General features: G+C 41.2%; 1 protein-coding gene across 5 annotated transcripts in view; it reads left to right on the forward strand.

The window, feature by feature from the left end:
* kif18a (kinesin family member 18A) overlaps window positions 1-18969 on the forward strand; it is a 48740-nt gene that overhangs the window by 25498 nt on the left and 4273 nt on the right. For 2 of the 5 annotated variants that reach the window (XM_058629031.1, XM_058629032.1), the window contains exon 18: window positions 6766-7001. In XM_058629031.1, coding sequence (XP_058485014.1) covers window positions 6766-6986 — 221 coding nt within the window. In that variant the 3' untranslated portion in view covers window positions 6987-7001. Of the gene's footprint in view, window positions 1-3320; window positions 3799-6765; window positions 7002-18969 lie in introns of those variants that run through there. The other 3 variants (XM_058629033.1, XM_058629035.1, XM_058629036.1) reach the window with 2 other exon arrangements.

The following is an 18969-nucleotide window of genomic DNA, read 5'->3' on the forward strand; positions in this document are numbered from 1 at the left end:
CAATGTTTTATAATAATGAAAACAAATCCTTTGGTTCTTGTAGAAGCCGTAGAATCTATTTTATCCAAAGGGTCTGCTTTTCTGAGGCCACCATGTTTCTACAGCAGTCCAAATGGACTTGCCTTTCATGTCTTGAAAAACCAAGAATGGCTCCACCACGCACAAACCTGATGCACACACTGACAAAGAAGAAGTGTGATGGCATATTTACATCCTTTCTGCGCGGCCAAGGCCACTGTAGTTCCCTGATCTCTGTAAAGGTAGGGGTGAGCGAAAGAGTCCTCCGTTCTCTCACTGGTAATTGTCACAATGTCTTACACACTGGACCTTTAATGCTGTCTCTCTGAAAGGATGGCACGTGACTCAAAGGTGGAGCATTGTGTGGGTGAAAAAAACATTATTTCTCATGACCGTTTGATCGCACGCTGATCGTTCATCATTGTCATGACAGCAGTGTCCATCATCTCAGGAGTTGGAGATCAATGGGTTTTAGCCTCATGAGCACTTTTTTGCATTCTGCTCTTTAGTTTACTTTTTTTTTTTAACAGTAAATGAAGGCATTGTTTATTACTGTACTATTTTTGAGGAATAAATAGAAGCAGTTCAAAAGTTTAGGTTGTGACTTGACTCAGGAAAAATGTGGGTCCCAGAGGCTGAATCATTTGCAAACCACTGCTTTATTTATTCACGTGTTAACAACTTAATCGGAGTTCACCTCTGGCGAACTGAACTGAACCTGTGTGATTGTGAGTCCAAGGGACTTGCTGTAGATGTGTGGTAGGGCAGAGAGGACAAGTGTGTAAAGCTATTTCCAAAGCTTTTTGTTCCCTGGAGCATGGAGGACTCATTGGTTGTTTGATGGAGCTTTTGGTCTTGCCAAACTGAGAAGTGTCAGTCAGGGAGGTGACGGAGAACCCAGCAGTTACTGCTACAGAGCTTCAGAAGTCCTCTGCCGCGCAGCATTCCAGGCTAATCAGATGATGCTTTGTGTAAGCGACATGACAGACCTTGGAATTTGTGTTAATTAGCAACTAGGACTATGAAAGCATGAAGTTAATGTGTTCTGAAGAGTTGGAAGGGAACCAGTCATTTACAAACACTCAGTGGCAGAAAGAAAAGATCTATAACCTAAAATGTGATGTTGCTACCAATAGGGGTGCAGAATACTGGACTTTTTGCGATATGCCGATATATCTCAGAAGAAGTTGGACTGATAACCAAAAACCAATACTTAGTTTTGTTTGGCTTCTTCCCCTCTTGGGGTCACCACAGCAAATCACCTGCTTTGTCTATTCAGCCTATTGTTTTTAGTCATCAGCCGTATCTGGTACTGATATGGATATCTTGCCGATGATGCCAATTTCTTTAGAAATCAGAAATTGCTGCTTTCCAACCATCGTGTAATAATGAAGCTGCCACTGTCGGGTGATTCCATGTGACCCCAAGCTGCGCCGTTTACTTGGCTCAAAATGTTGGGCTCACTTTGCAGGATTTTGTGAGAAATTTTGACTTTTATTGTGTAAAAATGTAATTCACCCCTTCATCCACATGACAAACAAATACAACAGTATAAATATCAGGCAGTGCACCGTGCGACTGCTTTAGCAAAGCCCACATGTGGCTGCTACTAACAGAACTGCAGCTCGCCAGCTTTGACTCTAATAGAAGGCAGAGGGAAAGGCATGTTCTCGTTAACTACATAGTTACTACAGACACTGTTGGCATCGTTTTTTTAAGAACTCAGCATTTTTGTGCTAAATAATTCCATCGACGGCATCATAAGTAACAGCCACAGAAGTTGGTCAAAGCGAGGGAACATGACTCAGGGGGAAAAAACAGCTGATGTCACAGGGCTGTTGTCCCATTTACTGTAAAAGAGTTAAAGTCTTTTCACTGCAGAGGAGTCCATTAGTTTAAAAAGAAGGCCTCGCCTCTTGTGGTGCGTATGAAGTACACTCTTCCTCACGGCTCACCACAACACGTATCGATTAGTACCGATATATATCAGTCAGCAGTATCAGTATCGCTATGAGACAAAAGGAGAGAAAAAAAAATCACCCCTTTAGACAAATTTCTGAAGGCACTGCTCATCACCTAATCCCTTCATTATAGTGAAGTATGGAGATGGTAGCATGATGCTGTGATGGCACTGCTCAGCCAAATACAGAGAGGTCCCTGAAGAAAAGCTGCTCCAGTGCACTCACTGGTTCCTTCTCAGTGCGACAATGACCAGAAGACCACACTGGCGTCGACAGTCTGCCTGTGCTCGAGTGTGCCAAACCCAAGCCCCACACTTAAATCCCATAGAACATCTGTGACGAGACCTGAAGTTCACAGATGTTCCCCATCCATTCTGAAGAAGCACAGAGGCTGCCAGGAAGAATGAGATAAACTGCAGGTCCATACCAAATTCAGGTATGCAAATCTTGTAGAGACTTAATCCCTGAAGAATCTAAGCTGTTATTAGTGCCAGAGCGGATTCTGCAAAGTCCTGAAATAAGGGTGTGAATATTTTTTGTCAGGTTTAAGTTCTTTGTTTGTTAGTTAGTTTTTTTTAAATACATATACAGACATGTGTTTAATGTATTCATTTTTGTTGTTATGGGATACCAAGTGTGGATGGATGGACTGGGAAGGTTCCCTCCACGCTTTCCTTGTCATGTGTCCACAGAGAGTCATATCACATGTCATATTACATGTCCACCTGCACGTACACGGCTCCATTCATACTGAAATGAGGGTTTGCGACAGGGTAGTATTATATGCATGTGTACACAAGCTCGCGTTGCTGTCCAGTGGTGGAAAATTGGCCTATTCTTTTTTTTTTTTTTTTTTTTTTTTTTTTTGTCTATTCTTTGAGCATTGGGTTATCATCTTCTTTGTTGTCATTGTCCTCCGACCAAAACGTGTTGTGCTACATGGAGCCTGAGTGTCTTGAAGTTGTGATTTTAGCCCATGAGATAACATCAAAACTACTATAATATTTAATGCAAGGATGAGAACTCAAAGATATGAAAGTTGTCATTAAACAATCACTTAATTTGCAGCTTTTACAGTATGGTCCACATGGTTTTAAGATGTCGGTTTACTTGCGTACACCTACGCTTACGATCCATACATACCAACATGGAACTCTGTGGACTCACTGATGCAGAAAGTATTAAATCGAGCCTTAAAAATGAAAAGTTTAGTGTGAAATAGAAGTTATGGTTGGTTTTATGGGTTGAAGAATGTCTGTAAGTCACCGTTTCTGTGTATATTGTACGTCTGCGTTCTCTTCATTCTTGATAAGATTCCTCTGTTCGGTGTCTGTCCCTCAGGTTCCGAGGAGAACAGGCCCCGTCGAGTCGTGAGGAGCGTTTCCGAAGGGAACCTCAGCCTCCTGGAACCTCAGAAGTCCAGGTCCATTTTTTATAAGACATCTCAGCGGATCAAAAATGCGGCCAAGCGCATGTGAAGCATCAAGTTCACACCCGAGGCCTTGACACAAAAACATGGCCCCTCCGTCCAAACTCTTCATTGTTTTAATCATTTGTTCAGTTGTCAGTTTTAACCCCAGTAGAAATAAATCTAATGTCTAAGTTGTTGTCTTATGCTCTTTTAATGCAGCAGCACAATGCAGTAAAATCTTACCTGACTGTTTATACTGTAAATATTGTATATAATTATGGTTTATCTCTTTAGACGATTGTGTTGACAGTTGGACTAATCTGTATCATTTTTAAACCACTTTTAGATTTTAAAATGTTTTTTAAATTCTTCAAAACAAATGCTGAGAAATAAAACGTTTCCTGTGGATTCTCGGTGTCGTGTGCTTGAATTATGTCCTGCAGTTTTTCTTCAGAGCGGTGGTCAGTGTGGTCGTTGACCGTGTTTCCTGTGGCAGCTATTATCAGGGACGTGCCGGAGCTATGGCTGCAGGAGAGATTGGATCTGTTGAAAACAGCAGTTTGTGTTTTTAATTCAATCCTTTCCTCTTGTACAGTTGACAACATGCGGTTGTAGAGGTTTCATAATGAAAACTCTTTGTAACCGAATCAAAAAAATGGATTTCCTTCTGGGTTTTATTGGCGTTACAGTGAGCGTGAATGTGTTTTTTTTAATTAAGTTCTGAGGACAAAATGTGATGTCGAACAGTCTCGGGGAAGGTGAAAATTGGAAGGGAAAGAGAAAGAAGACAAACTCCACCTCCAGGTTTGAGTGATGCGTCATCTGCAATCCAAAAAAAAGAGAAAGAAAATAGCTAATTAGTCCTTTACGTTTCATGAGAGTGTGGGTTTTTATCCACCTGTTTCTTTTTGCACAGAAAACTTTTCAAAAGAACTTCTGCTACAGTGTTTAGAGCATTTTCTGACAATCTATAACCATTGTTCTCAAACTGTGGAGCGTGTACCACCAGTGGTACATGGCAGTGTTTTTTAACGTTAATAGCATTACCTTGTCAGCTCGATATTTTTCTCTTGGTATAAAAAGCTTGTGTAAAGTGTAAATATGTCCACTGCACACAGGGTTGCCAGATCTGCGGGCCGAGACCTGTCGAAAATAAAATTTAAATAGATTTCTGATTAAAAAAAATATATAAATATTCTACCCACAGCAACTAAAATTGGCCGAGCTCTGTGGGGGTTGGGGAGTTTGCAAAATCTTAAGATATTTGGATAAAATTAATATGCAAATTTAGCTTTTAAAAGAGAAACAAGTAGTGAGTAGACTCTCGCACACTGTCTGAACCTCCGTCAGACAAACCTGATGAAAATAAGAAGGTCTAATACCGGAACGCTGCAGTAATGAAAGCATTTTTGCAAGTTCAGACAGCGTGTGAGAGTCTACTCGCGACTCGATGATTAATTTATTATTTTCTCTCTACGCATGTGTCCTGAGAAGTGGATGTGCAAAGTTTTCTGTCCTGTTTTGAAAGCAGAGCTGCTCAAATTCCTGCAGCTCCACAATCCGGATCACAATCAGGATTTGGACCAAACTACACTAACACAGACGTATTAAGTGCCGTTACATTTCTGATTTAAAGCAATACTGGTGTTTTTTTTCTCTGTCCTCAGTCCTCTGTCTCGCAAAGTATTTCTTTCTATAGGCCGTAACCTATATCCACAGGAAATTCACTCAATATACCACCTTTATTTTTTTGAGTTATGCTGCTCACAAACAAAACCATAACGTCCTTGGCAGAGGTAAAAAAAAAAAAAAATTAGATAAAGAATAAAAAATAATAATAAAGAATTAGACATCTACTGTATTTGAAATGTGCTGAATAGATTTTTAAGCCACATTAAAGATAATAATGATTCATTTGCAGGAGGGGATAGATATTCTGTAGCTTCAACGTCACTGAAATGTGAAGTGAGCTTGACGTTGTGCGATATGTTATAATACGCATACGTTTCTTTTGCAATAATTAAGACAAAACATGTTGTTTGCAACTTATTCTGCTCTAAATATATATATATGTTGGCTATAAAACCAGAACTAAATGAGTTGTGAGATGGAATGAGATAAGCAGAGTATAATTCAAAAGCCCTCATTTGCAATTATTGGTCATCATTTAACTCTTGCTCCAATACAACGGAACAAGGACATAGAATAATGTGTCAATTTAGTTTTACAATGCAAATGGGATTTTTTTTTTGTGCATCCATCCAACAACATATCCTACACATGGGTCGCAGGGGTCGCCGGTGTCAATCTCAGATCACCAGTCCATTACAGAGCCACATATAAAGAGACAAACAACCATTCAGGGCAATCTAGAGCAGGGGTGTGAAACCCAAACGACTTGGGGGCCATGAGTGTCTAGACTGGTCATGAGGGGGCCGGTCTATGGGGGAAAAAAAATGGGAAAAAGCAAGTGTTCGTCATGAAGATGTTCATGATGATATTTCACAGCTTTTCAAAGTAAAAGTTCTTGTTTCGATTAATAACATATTTATGACGCAAAATAAATCTGTTATAATTACAAAAACAGAGTAATAAATCTAAAATGGAGTAAATAATAAAATGGACAACCATACGAGCTGATATATATGTACATTAATGTTGGCTGTAATACATTTAATGACAAATTAAGCACATTTATTTTTATAGTCTTTATTCTATATCACCTCAGCCAACTATGTTTAAAGGAGAGTGTTTTCATGGGCCATGTTTGGGCCGCAGGTAATCAATTTGGGGGGCCACATGTGGCCTGCAGACCGCCAGTTTGACACCTCTGATCTACAGTGTCCAATTTACCTAATCCTCATATTGGCAGCCTGTGGCCAAGTGGAAAGGGAACTTGGCTTGTAACCGGAAGGTCGCCAGTTCAAGTCCCCACCAGGTCGAAAGGGCTGGGGTACCCCTGAGCAAGGTACCCAATCCCCATTGCTCCTAATTCTAGGATGGGTCAAAATGCAGAGAATAATTTCCCTAAGGGGATTAATAAAGTATCTAAAAAAATATTGCAGGTTTTTAGACTGTGGGAGGAAACCAGACAAAACCCAAGGTTGTTCCAACAGGATCGCAAACCCGGATCTTCTTGCCAACCGCTACGCCCCCGTGTGGCCCCCAAATTTTCATTCTTGTCCTTTCAAAATCACAAAACTGTATAGTTTTTAGCGATTAGACAGTAAGACATAATCAAAAAGTGTCAAATAACGTATTAATGTATTATTTATTATTACATGAATGTTTAATATTCACGGGCTCTCACTTCACCGTGACCCCTGACTTCAACGAACCTGTGTTGAACTTTTGTGTCTGCGTGTCCCTGTCCAGTCTGTCCACAGACCAACACCCGCACGCACAGAGGACACGTGTCTCGGCTGTTGTCCGCCTCTGAGGTACTTCCTGTTCCAGCAGGTCCAGCATCACACACACACACACACACACACACAGACTCACAGCATGAAGACAATACCTGCCACATGCTGATGCTTCGGCTAAAAAAAAAACGGTGGGAACCACTGACAAACACCACATTTGAACTGTGTCTCTGAACTATTTTTATTTTTATGCTTTTTTTTTTTTTGTTCCTCCTGATTATAAATGTGAATAATGGGTGGGAAAAAAAAGAAGCTTTTATTAGAACTGTCTCTCGCTCTCTCTCCTAAAAAAAGCTTTGTACCAAAAAAAATAAATAAAAGAATCCCTCCTGCATGCGTCTATGATGAGGGTGGGACCTGGCTGCTCCGTCTGGAGAGAACTAGACTTGTCACTTTGAATTCAGTCTTGCAACTTTCAGTGGCACAGCGTTTCAGTGATCTTTATTTTTAGCTCAGGAGCTCAATGCATATATCAGCACTGTACTGCGCAAGCACTGACACCCTCTCATGCTCTCATTCACAAGAATCTCTTCATTGTGTGCGTGTGTGAGAGAGAAGGGAGGGGCGGGTGGGGTGCGTGTGTGTGTGTGTTTGTGTGTGTGTGTGTGTGTGCGCACACAGGGAGGCAGGTCTTGGCTAAAGTTTATTAACTTTCTCTCAGCCAATGGGGCGCCGTGTGCGTTTTTCCTGCTGACCAATGGGACAGATTGAGAGGTTGGAGGTGGGTGTTGCTTAGCAACTGCAGGTAGAATCTCAGATCATGTCGGACCCATTGTTTTATCTTGCCTCCATGAGAGACATTACATGCTATGTGTTGTGATTTGTTCGTTAAAAAAAAAAAAAAAAAGAGAGAGAGAGAAGAAAAAAAAAACAGCCTCGGTGTTAATGCGTCACAAAGTTGTTAACTCCATTTTCTTTATTGTTAAACAGAGATCACACTGACTTTAATGGCATTTTGCCCTCAAGACAGAGCTGCTTTGAAGGTATCGTCTATATTTGACTACATGTGGCTGTCAAGGGGGTTTTGACTGAACACTTTTATTGTTTCTGCTCCTGATTACAGGACAAAATATCTTTTATTGAATCTCACACACACACACACACACACACACAGAGACAGAGAGATGAGTGGTAATGAACACTGACAAACAGACAACACTGCTAAAAACACATTTTACAACATTTACTCTGCCACACATCACACGATCAATCACATTAACACACTCAGGCGAAGCACTAATGCAATTAATTAGAATCCCGTCTTATGATTGGGATTCAAGAAACCACAAGCGTTGACCTAAATGGAATTTGCAGCGTTTCTTCTTCATGAAAGCAGCTTTTGAAAAGAGCCTTTTCTCTTTTTTTCTATTTATACGTTCATGGCCACGAACAGAGACCCAGACTGTGACATACGAATAAAAGCATATGATTCCTCCTACAATGTTCCCGACTCCCACAAGGCAGCGCGTCACAGCTGTGAACTTCTCGTCCCCTGTCTAATTAGATGACCTGATATCTTAAAGCAATATGTCACAGTGGAATGACTCGTGGAGAAGCTGACCTCCAGTACTGTCTGTCCTTTTGCCACTAATGGTGTTGCTAGTTGGCTTTTACTTTCACCTCTGTTCGCCTAAAAATGATATGTAAATGTCACCTGAATGTAGGTGTGCACTCTCACTGTGTCGGCGCGAACATGCTAGAAAATGACAATTAATTCTCCTTAGGTGTCTATTCTTTTTTATGCGGTGGAGTCGGAGGAAAATTCTAATTAATTTTTTCAAAAAAAATCTGTTATTTTTTTAAGTTTTCCAAGTTCCGAGCGTCCGCTTCGTACGAGAGGCACGAGATCGCCGCCTCTGCACAGTGTCCCGTCCCGTGATGCTCGATGCAAATTGTTTATATGGGGGTTATGGAAATTCCTGGGATGCACACTGGGTTCGGTATGTAAAGCAGGGCCGCGTAGATTGTTGTTTACACCACATACATTTGTGTCCAGTGAGTCCCACTGCGGGGGAGCAAAAGGAATAGACGACACACGACTTGAGAAATAAAAAGCGGGCGATTTGGAGCACGTTTGGGGAGATTACTTACAGCTCGAGAGGCGAGGAAGCTGTAATTCTGGAGAAGGTAGGCCGTCGTATCTTGTCTTTAAGCCCTGAAATGATAAGTCGTCGGCAGAGAAGCGCATGTGCTGCTTTTTAAAAGGGTTAGAGTGGCATGATGGATGAGTGTTGTTGTTTTTTTAAAGAATTAAAACAAGTTTTTAGCTTCTTAAATGTGATTTTTTTTTTTTAGGGTTTCTTTGCTCCATTTAACAAAAAAATCATTAAAACTGAATCATTTTTTGGTTTGTAGACCAAAACGAGACATTTGAGAACTTCACTTTCAACATTATTGATCACTTGATTAATCAGGAAAATTAAAATATTACTTTTTTTAATAATTATATGGGCTAAAACCAACTGGGCAGATTAATAATAAAGATTTTGATTTTATAAAAGCAGCTTTACACAAACTCCTTTTTTCATCCACTTTTTTATGGAATACAAACATAAAAAGGAGAGGTTAAGGAGCGAGGTCAACTCAAACGTCAGTCCTCAAGGACGTTCCGTGCACTTATATACAGTCTGTCACATACAGGAGAGAAGAGACATCAGTCGGACCAGTATTTTTCGAATTTGATCTTACAATAAATACGACCCGCTCCCTCTGCGTTTTGCTCAGCAAACACATTCTTTTTTTTGTTGTTGTAGGAAGACAATGTGGCAGCAAATACCCGGCTCTCTTTTATCAGCAGCTGACTGATGACAGGACCATGTGCAGTGGTTACAGAGGGGGTGGGGGGGTGGGATGGTGTGTGAGAGATTTACAGTTTCCTTTACCAGGTAATGTCTCCAGTTGTGAAACAATGTGACAGAAAATCAGTACAGCTGTGATGGCTCAGCAGTGTTCTTTGCCCCCTCTACATTCTCCTCCAGGAGCTTATCCAAAGCCCACCTCAAACGTAGCGTATGTAGCCGGCGGATGACTCATCCTCAGGAGAATGAGCTGCACGGCGCAGGTAGCCTTGCAAATAAACATTTCACGATTTGCAGAGTGCACTGAAGTACTTTGCTGACTTAAAGTCTGAAGCCGCAGACTGCAAACACAAACTCTGACAAGCCACTTCTGTTTTCCTCCGTCTGCATGGCACACACTGTAAAATATCCTCCCGTGTTAATGTTATTGAAACAGCAAATTTGTCATCATTGCAGCAATCGCCATGGAGACAGGGTTAAGTCCCACACCTACTGGTGTTACAGTGCATGAGTGTATACTCATTACCCTTTACCGCAACTTCCAGGAAACACTGCACACTGAGTGGATGGATGACTCCATCTCTTTAGGATGGTTAGGGAATAGGCAGACATTCAAATGATCTCTCTTTCCCAGGAGCTCGTCACACCTGTTCCTTTTCAACGCGCCGTAAACGCTCCCCGATTGTTCATTCACTTTGCAGCATCCTGTTGTCTCAGAGTTTTGTTCATCTCCTAAGTCTGTCACCGATGGGCGGATTCTCCGCGCAGCGACGGCGGAGCTGCGGTGATGAATCTCTGAGTGTTACTGAACGTCTACAGTGATTAGATTTAAATGAGCCACGCTGTTAGAGCTGTGTTTTTGTAAACATTTTTACCCTTTAAAAAAAAGCTACGTCCATCACAATGGCACTGAAAACCAAAGGTTGCTTAAAGCTGTAGTCTGTAACTTTGTTATCTTTGTTAACTTGTTGTTATCTTCATGAAAAGAAACAATGTCATAGTATTTGTTTGCTGTGTCCATCTGAAATCCGGCTCTCTCAGGCAATACTATCAGACCTGACTGAGGGAGTGTTTGTGTGTATACAGAGGCAGTAGAATTGAATTTTGAGTCATTTCTTGGATGCGTTTTCAGTCGTACTCCACTTTACTAGCGCAATGTTGCTGTTGCCTCCATCTGTTGACTTTGACGTGAAACAAATCACTTCCTGTGTGCAGTGCCGGAATGTCGCCGGGTGACACGAGACGCAAACACCGCTGTACTAAGAAATACAGAAAGAGTTGTGGGTATGGGTATTTAATGGATATTTGTTGATATTTAAAATGTACACACTACATTTAAATGGCACTTGACCTCTCAAAGCTGTTTTACACTACAGTTTTGCCTTTCACCCATTCATACCCATTCACATGCTGTCAGAAGTGTCTTGCCCAAGGACACGTCTGCATGTAGATTATTTGAGCTGGGATTCGAACCCACATCTCTCAAGTTAAACGGCGACTCGCTCTACCACTGATCTACAGTCGTCCAAACCTCTTGTTTTTCAGAGGCTTAGTATTAGAAGAAAAAATATCAAAAAGTAAACATAAAGACAAATATTTGGCACTTTTGACTCTTTATTCCTCTTGACAACTTTTAATTCAGACCTTGTCTCTTCTGCCGGAGTCACTACTCATCCTCGTTACACCCACACGGGTGTTTTCACTTGTTTGGCCTGATTAGACCTCCTCTCAGGACTGTGTGGGTGTGGACTGTGTAGACCGTGCTTCACATCTGCATCACTCTCTCACGTCGCTGCTGCTGCTGCTGCTGCTGTTGTTGTGCCTGCTCCGCGAGTACAACTTCACACCTCTGCTGTTCTTAGTAATACACACAAATCCTTTGGTCACAGGGTGGAAGAACGCTGTATGTTGCCTTAGTATTTTTACCCCCATCGAGAATTTCCAACAAATCTTTTGTTATCTCGACCCAGTCATTTCTCTGCTTTGGACCAGTGGTGGCTCATTTTAGGCCCGGTTATTTATATGTTTTAAATATATAGTTAAATGCTATGAAGGTGTTTTTATTGACAAATGTAAATGGGCTATATCGTCCATAAATGGCACACAACCGGCTGCTTTTTATAACTTTACTTAGATAGAAAAGGCTCAGGGATTGTGTATATTTCTACAACGCGGTTGGTTCCGCCTCTCAGACAGTTCCTCCAATCATCATGCATCAGCTACATAGCCACATTGACTCCCAGAGACGCCAAGCTTCCCTGGAAGTGACGATTTTGCAGCATCTTTCCAATCAGTGCTCACCACAGTGAAAAAGGCTTCCACTGGACCATTTACTGTATTTTATGATATTTTCCGTCTTTGAGCAATCAACCTCTGCTACTGATTTCATTGCAATTCATTTTACTAATCATATTCCCGTCTTAGAAATCCTTATTGTTGCTTTCTGTCTCTTGTGAATGAATGTCTGGTGTTTGTGAATACAGTCATTCAGCGAGTTAGATGTGAAAAAGAGCTGCAGCAAGTTTAGAGCAATGTCGTCCAGAACTGACCTAGAAACAAGGAGTTGATTGATTAAGGCCTGGGACGACAGCCAACCATGATACTGCCTCAGACTGGCATGTGTTGGTGAATGAAGTTGCACTTACATGCACTCACATTCACTATCAGTGAGCAGTCAGTATGTACGAGGGGAAAATACAATACTTCCTTTACCAGCTGGTGGCGATAGTCTGTATTTGTGATTTAAAAAAAGAAGAAACTGGAAGACCTGTTTAAGTTAACTGCAGTGTGTGTTTTTCTTGTCATTACACAGATGAACAGATAGTTTGGTGGAACTTGTGGTTCATATACAGTATACCAGCAGTCATTTGCTTGCCTAATCATTTCCTCATCTTCTCATCTTCTGATTGGCTGGAGATAAATAGCCAGTCACAGTGGTGTCTCTCATCATTGGATGGCATCAGGGCGATGTGTAGAACCCTTAAATGGTAACTAAACCCCCTCTTCTGAAGCTAACTAACCAATGTCTGATTTTGAAATATGCCAGGAAGTGGGCTGAGAGCTAAGTGTAGGGGGCATGGTCTGGTAATGACGACCTTGCACCCTGTGACAAAGCGAAATTAAAGGGGGAGGAGTCTGGGACAACAAGCCTTGTGCTGGTTGGACAACAGGGTGACGAAAGTGAATGCAGTAGCTGGTGTTTGACCATAGAGGCCAGATATGCCAATTTATATCACAGTGTGTATAATTTCAATACTTTACACTAACGTATTCCCGTAGCAGCCTCTGCATTAAAACCACTTGAAACTCATCTTCCACTTTTCTCTAGAATATATTATTTTCACTGCGGTGAGCTGATTGGACAAATGCTGCAAAAACTTACAGGGAAGCTCAGCTTCTCTGGGGGTCAAACGGAGCAGTGGGCGTATATCCTATATACAGTAGAAGAGTACTTGTGATTTTCCTCCAAGTACCACCAGAGGAAGCTCGCGTACCACTGGTGGTACACGTACCACAGTTTTGAAAGCCATGGCTCTAGATAGACATGTTTCAAATCACGTTTAAAAAGTAAAAGTGTCATGGTGTGATGATATTATGATTGTAAAGTTTTAGGGTACTGAGTTGACAATGTGAAGTGATTATACATTTTTAAATAATACTTAGTTCAAAAGCCAGACAATACAGTAAGATATCAATTTTAACAGCCACCAAAGTTTCAATAAATTAAGCACTTTATAATATATTGATGTTGCTGTTGCTTACTAGCTTACCAATATGACCCATCAAGATTGTAAATTGACCACATGTAAAATGTTGGCCCTCTACTCGCCCTGGAACCTGTGTACACTCATTCACAGCGAGATTCACAGCAGCACCAGTCGCAGACGCAACACTGATCCATAAGCATCGACTGCATTGACTCCCTCCCCCCCTCATGCAAATCAAGGGTTGTGGCAGGATGCTAACTAACGTACTGTAGTTCTCACTTCCTCGCATGTGAAGAACGCACACTAACCCTGTCTCATTTTGCAGCGTAGAAAGTGTAGATCACGCCATGAAACTCACATTTGAATTAAAGGATTTCATTTATGTTGTCAGGAGGTGGCGCTATGACTATTGGCTTGTAAATGTCTTGAGGCCAGGGCTCTTAAGCCTGCCCCACACTAGAGGGTTTTAAACTTGATTATAAAAACGTGGGAGGCCACAGACACACGAACTCTGTCACCGATTTTCAATGTTTTAATCCCGAGAAAGCACAGACGAGGCGATCCAGTCGAGACGCAGGACCACACACTTGGCGTTTAGTCAAACCATTTCAGGGAGGAGATTCCCTGGACTGAAATATGTCAAACATAAAGTTTGGGCAAGATTGGACATTGTAAATTATGCTTCCTGTTCTATGCTAAAACATTCAAATTAGCCATGTCGCCAAGGCAACTGTGGGAAATAAAAAAAAAAAAAATTGATGGGGACATGTCTCAATTATCTCAACTGTTTAAAAGGACTTTCAAAAGTGTCTTTAAAATGCGGTGCCTACATTACCCACGATGCAACACGGCCACTATCCGTGCACTTGATGCTTAGTGTGTGTGTATGATGCTACGAGCAGCTAATGTGGCTTCACTCACAGATGAAGAGCTGGCTGCAGAGGTCTGAGGAGCTCACGTCTTTCGAGCGCCGCCAGATTTTTGTCATTTTCAGATGTGTCATCTTCACATTCAAGTGACGCTGACTCAAGTGGTGCTGACTCACTGGCAACAACATCAGACTTCATGGAGGTCACTCTGAAGCCAGAAAAGCTTTGATGCAACTTTATTTACGTCCACTGAGATGCTTATAACTCGGAAAGTTAAGAATGGATTTTGATCAAAATCCAGGTGTAGGTTTTGGCCCAAGGAAGACAAACCAGAGCCATATTTGTTTTTGTCAATCTTGCATGATATGAATGTTTTATTGAAATTGTGGGAAACTGAGTGGTCTCAGTTTTACATACACAGTTGTAGGCTACTCCTTAATCCCAGGAATAGACAAACTTAGTGACGTCTCTTATTAAGTGTCGATTTAGACAACAAAACCACTTTCAGTCAGTCTTTTTGCAACTGTTTTTGCACTTTTAACACCCTCAAGACTGGTTTGCAATTTATTTCAAACCATTTCACATCAATGGCCGGCTGGCCCGAGCTTGAGACACCAGCGTTATCGACTTCTTCGCTAACCGTTTGCCGTGCCTTGTGTTGTCCACACAAGAAATGTTTTCCTCCATTTTGATAAGAGTCTGACCGCCAGCAAGTACGGGATGTCGTCCGGACGATCTCACTGCTGATTGGGCACCGTTCCATCATCCAGCGTCGCGTAGTTGCATCATCATAGCGTTGCCAAAGTTGGACATTTTCAACTCAAATGCTGTAACAATGGACTGCCCATGGCCCAGCCGGCGAAATTTGCAACTTCTGGTGTGTACATGTACATGAGAATATGTAAACTTCATACAGAAAGGCCCTCGTTCGAACCGGGTTGGGAACCTAGGTCCTTTTTGCCTTAAGGCAACAGTCCTAGCCACTACTCCGCCATGTGGCTTGCTTTTTATGCCGTTTTTTGGAACTCTTTTCCACACCCTTATAGCCATCGATAAACGAAACTGTTTTTGGGATGAAAAAAATTGGAAAAAAAATGTAGTGTTGTCCACATCTGAAAAAGGTTACACTGCAACCACTACGTCCCGCCCCCTCCTGTCCCGCCAATTCTCCTCAAAACAAGAGCACGCACTGCCTGGAGGAGAGTGGAGGAGAGAGAGGGCTGTGAAGATGGCTTCACTGATGCTGACGACATCATGAATCTGAATCACCTGTGAGAGAACACTGAGCATTGTCATAATGAATCACGCAGGTAGGCCGGTCAGTGAGTGGCAGGTGAAATGATCAGAATTCAATTATTTGTCATTTATGAAACACCAGATTCTCCACTTCTTGACGGGTATCACAGGATACCCGTCTAATTCTGGATCTGGCTGCGATGATTTAAACACTTTAACAACTGTGAAGTTTAACTTTGAGAACTCAGTCATGAGATGCACAAATAACCACACTTATAATATCTCCTCCCACTTTGTGCACGCTTCTCCCTCACACGCATGTGGGAGCGAGGCATACCTCACTGCTGACACACAGAGGGCTTCTCTGCCAGATGACAGGAAACTGCACTTCCAGGCTGAAGCGTTGGCTTGATACCGTGGCTGCGGGCATCTGAGAAAGACTCAGAATGACCCTCACTCTTTGTTTCTCTGACACACACACACACACATGTCCTGAACACGACACAAGTTCTCTCTGTCACCCATTCTCGTCCCCCCCCCCCCCTCGCCATCGCTCACTCTCTATCTCCAATGATTAAAAAACAATATCCAGCTTATAACTAGAAGTTAGTCAGACACCCACACTCATTTGCAGTGAAAGGCAAATGACCCTGGTGATGAGTCATTGCATTCACTCAGAGACTTGCTTTATTCCACACACTGAAATCTCTTAAGGCAAAGTGATGCAGTGGTTCTCGCCACGGTGCCTCAGGTGTTCAATTGGCGTTTCTCTCAAATAAAAAAGAACAAAACGGAGTAAAAATAGTACCTAAGTCCAGTCGAATCAAGCCATTCTTTGTTAGTCTCACACACTGTGTGCATGCTAGGCTTTATATATTATTTCCAGTCAATCAATAATCCGGTATTCCACAGAAATTAGGTAAATGTGTCATTATCACCAAAAGAGTCAATAATGAAGAGTGGCAGGAAGAATAATAGAACTCTGGGATACTGATTATGCTGTCAGTGGAAACCATTATACCTTTTCACGGCATATGATATTTAAACAAAAACAAACGGATCATCAGCTGTTAACATAACATAAAACTCAACCATGCTTCAAACAAGATTAGATTATTTTTGAATAATCTGTGGTGTCCCGAATCAGTAAAACATCCAGAAATGTCAAGTAAAAGAAACAAGTTTGAAAACAAGAGCTTTATGTTGTTTATTTTTGAGACCCTTTTGTGCTGTTTGCCAATAACATTTAATAAAATAAATAAGGGAAAACATTACATTTATACCACTGTAATAATACATCCAAAATGGCCAAATATCACGTGAAGAAGTTTTTCCGTTCTGGATCCTTAATTAAACAAAATTATTCTGATTACATCAATTTGTGCTACAATAAACTGACACAGATTTATTTTATTTTTTTACACAAATGATGCTAAATGTATTCTCCTTGAACTAATAACTGAAAAAAAAACAATCATAAAGATTTCCTAATTTTGAAATAACCATTCCCCAAATCATTCAAATTGAAAAATAGTTGATATTGATAATATTTCACAGAGGGAACCTGTGCATGTGTGTGTGTGTGTGTGTGTGTGTAATTGTGAGTCATGTCAGTGTGTGGGCAGTAAGACTTCTTTCTCTGCATTTCTGCTTTGGCGTGGAAAAAAAAACAGAAAACTTCCCCCGTGATAGTGATTTATTTCACAGGCATGTAAAAGATGCAAGCGACAGATGTTTAAAGAAACGGGGAAACCAAAGAGGACAAAGATTTCCTGAAGCAACAGTAAAACGTGTCCAGTCTGTCTGACCACAACAAAAAAAAAGAAACTGAGTGAACCTGAGACTCATTTTTGGACATTAGGCCTGAGGGCTGCAAGTGTTATCTGGCTGCATCAAGTTTACTTTGTTTAAGGAAAGAAAGAATAGTGGAAGAGCGTAAATGGGGGAGGGAGTGTAACGGGAGTCTTTAACAGGGAGTAAAAGGCACTGAAAGGATTTTGATCCAGTGATATTATATATCTGTTCTGGTCTGAGGAGACAAAAGCACACAGCAAACCACCAGAGAGCAAAGCATGTCATGTGAATAGTATGTCTTCTTTGCAGTGTCGTACATCCGAAGGCTTTGTGCGTCTGAATTTGGCTGGTAGAAGGCACAAAGGAGGCAGTTTGTTCGCCCCTGACAAGTGTGCTTTTATTTGCGGCGGCCCTTTGATGTATAGAGAAACTTTGGCTGGGTTATCCCTCGCAGACAAACGCACAAGAAATCCCACTCCTTTGTATTATCCTTAACAATTCCCTCACCATTCAACTGCAAAGCTTTTATTCCCTTTAAGACCTTTATTTCAAACTTTGTGCCTACTGTCTGTCTGTCAACTGTAATGGGGATTCTCGTTTGACTTTATTGTGCCAGGTGAGGGCGGGGGACAGGTTGGGGTCACGCAGTTTCAGATATGAAAAGCGTCTCCTAAGTAATTGACCACGTTTGACGTCCATACCTTTGATATCGGGTTGTTGTGAAATCGAAAAACAGTGCAATCAATCTTTCCATATGGTCTATTAGGCCTGTTATTAAGCTTTAATGGAGGTGTTATAAAAAATCCTCTTCAGGAGATGATTCACCCCAGTTTCACCCTCGGAGCTGTGAATAGACATTGGAGCCTTAGACCAGTACCACTCTAAAACCTGTAAACTCCAAGTGGCAGCTATTCAGCTAATTATCTTATTTAGTAACTATCTAGCTTACCGTAGCTTGGCCTAGTTTACCGTACTGAAAAGAAAGGTTCGTAAAAGCTTTGGAAAGTCTTCTTCAGGTGATTCATCCCAGTTTTATTGCAGCTTACATTTTAAAGGTACATTCAGAGGCTGAATACACACAATTCCTTTGTTGCTGAGAGTTAGATAAGACCAGTACTACTCTGAAATCACAGCTTAGCATAGCTTAGCTTGGCCTACAGAAAATAAATGTTTGAAAAGGCTCGATTCACTCCTGTTTTAATCCACCTTCCATTTTAAATTTGGAGCTGCGTCGGAAATTGGGAGTGACGTTCAAAAACCATGTAGCACAGAGGTCTCAAACTAGCGGCCCGCCACCTAAATGTTAGTTTTTGATATTTATAGACGAATTTTGCATAATATTTATTGTGAATTACACATCGTTACGAATCAAAACAAACACTTTAATTTTTATTATGATGTAAAAATATCATCACAAGTCTTGTTTTTGCTATATCACGATGGAATATAATGATATCATTTTAAAATAATGTCCCCGACTGGACAGTTGTTTTTGTGACTTTTTTTTTTTTTACTTAATTGGCCCCCTCCTTACCAGAAATTCATGGGGCCTCCAAGTTGTTTGAGTTTAAGACCCTTGGTGTAGCAACATGTCTTCAGATTAAAAATGAGACAGTACACGTGCGGCTGATTTGTTGTAAAACTAATATAGCAGAAGTGCTATTAGCGGTTAGCAGTGTACCAAAATCTGTGAATTCAACTAGTTAGCATAGCCTAGCCTTGCTCAGCTTAGTTTAGCATACAGAAAAAAAAA

The sequence above is a fragment of the Solea solea genome, chromosome 5 (assembly GCF_958295425.1).
Source record: "Solea solea chromosome 5, fSolSol10.1, whole genome shotgun sequence".
Classification (NCBI taxonomy): Eukaryota; Metazoa; Chordata; class Actinopteri; order Pleuronectiformes; family Soleidae; genus Solea; species Solea solea.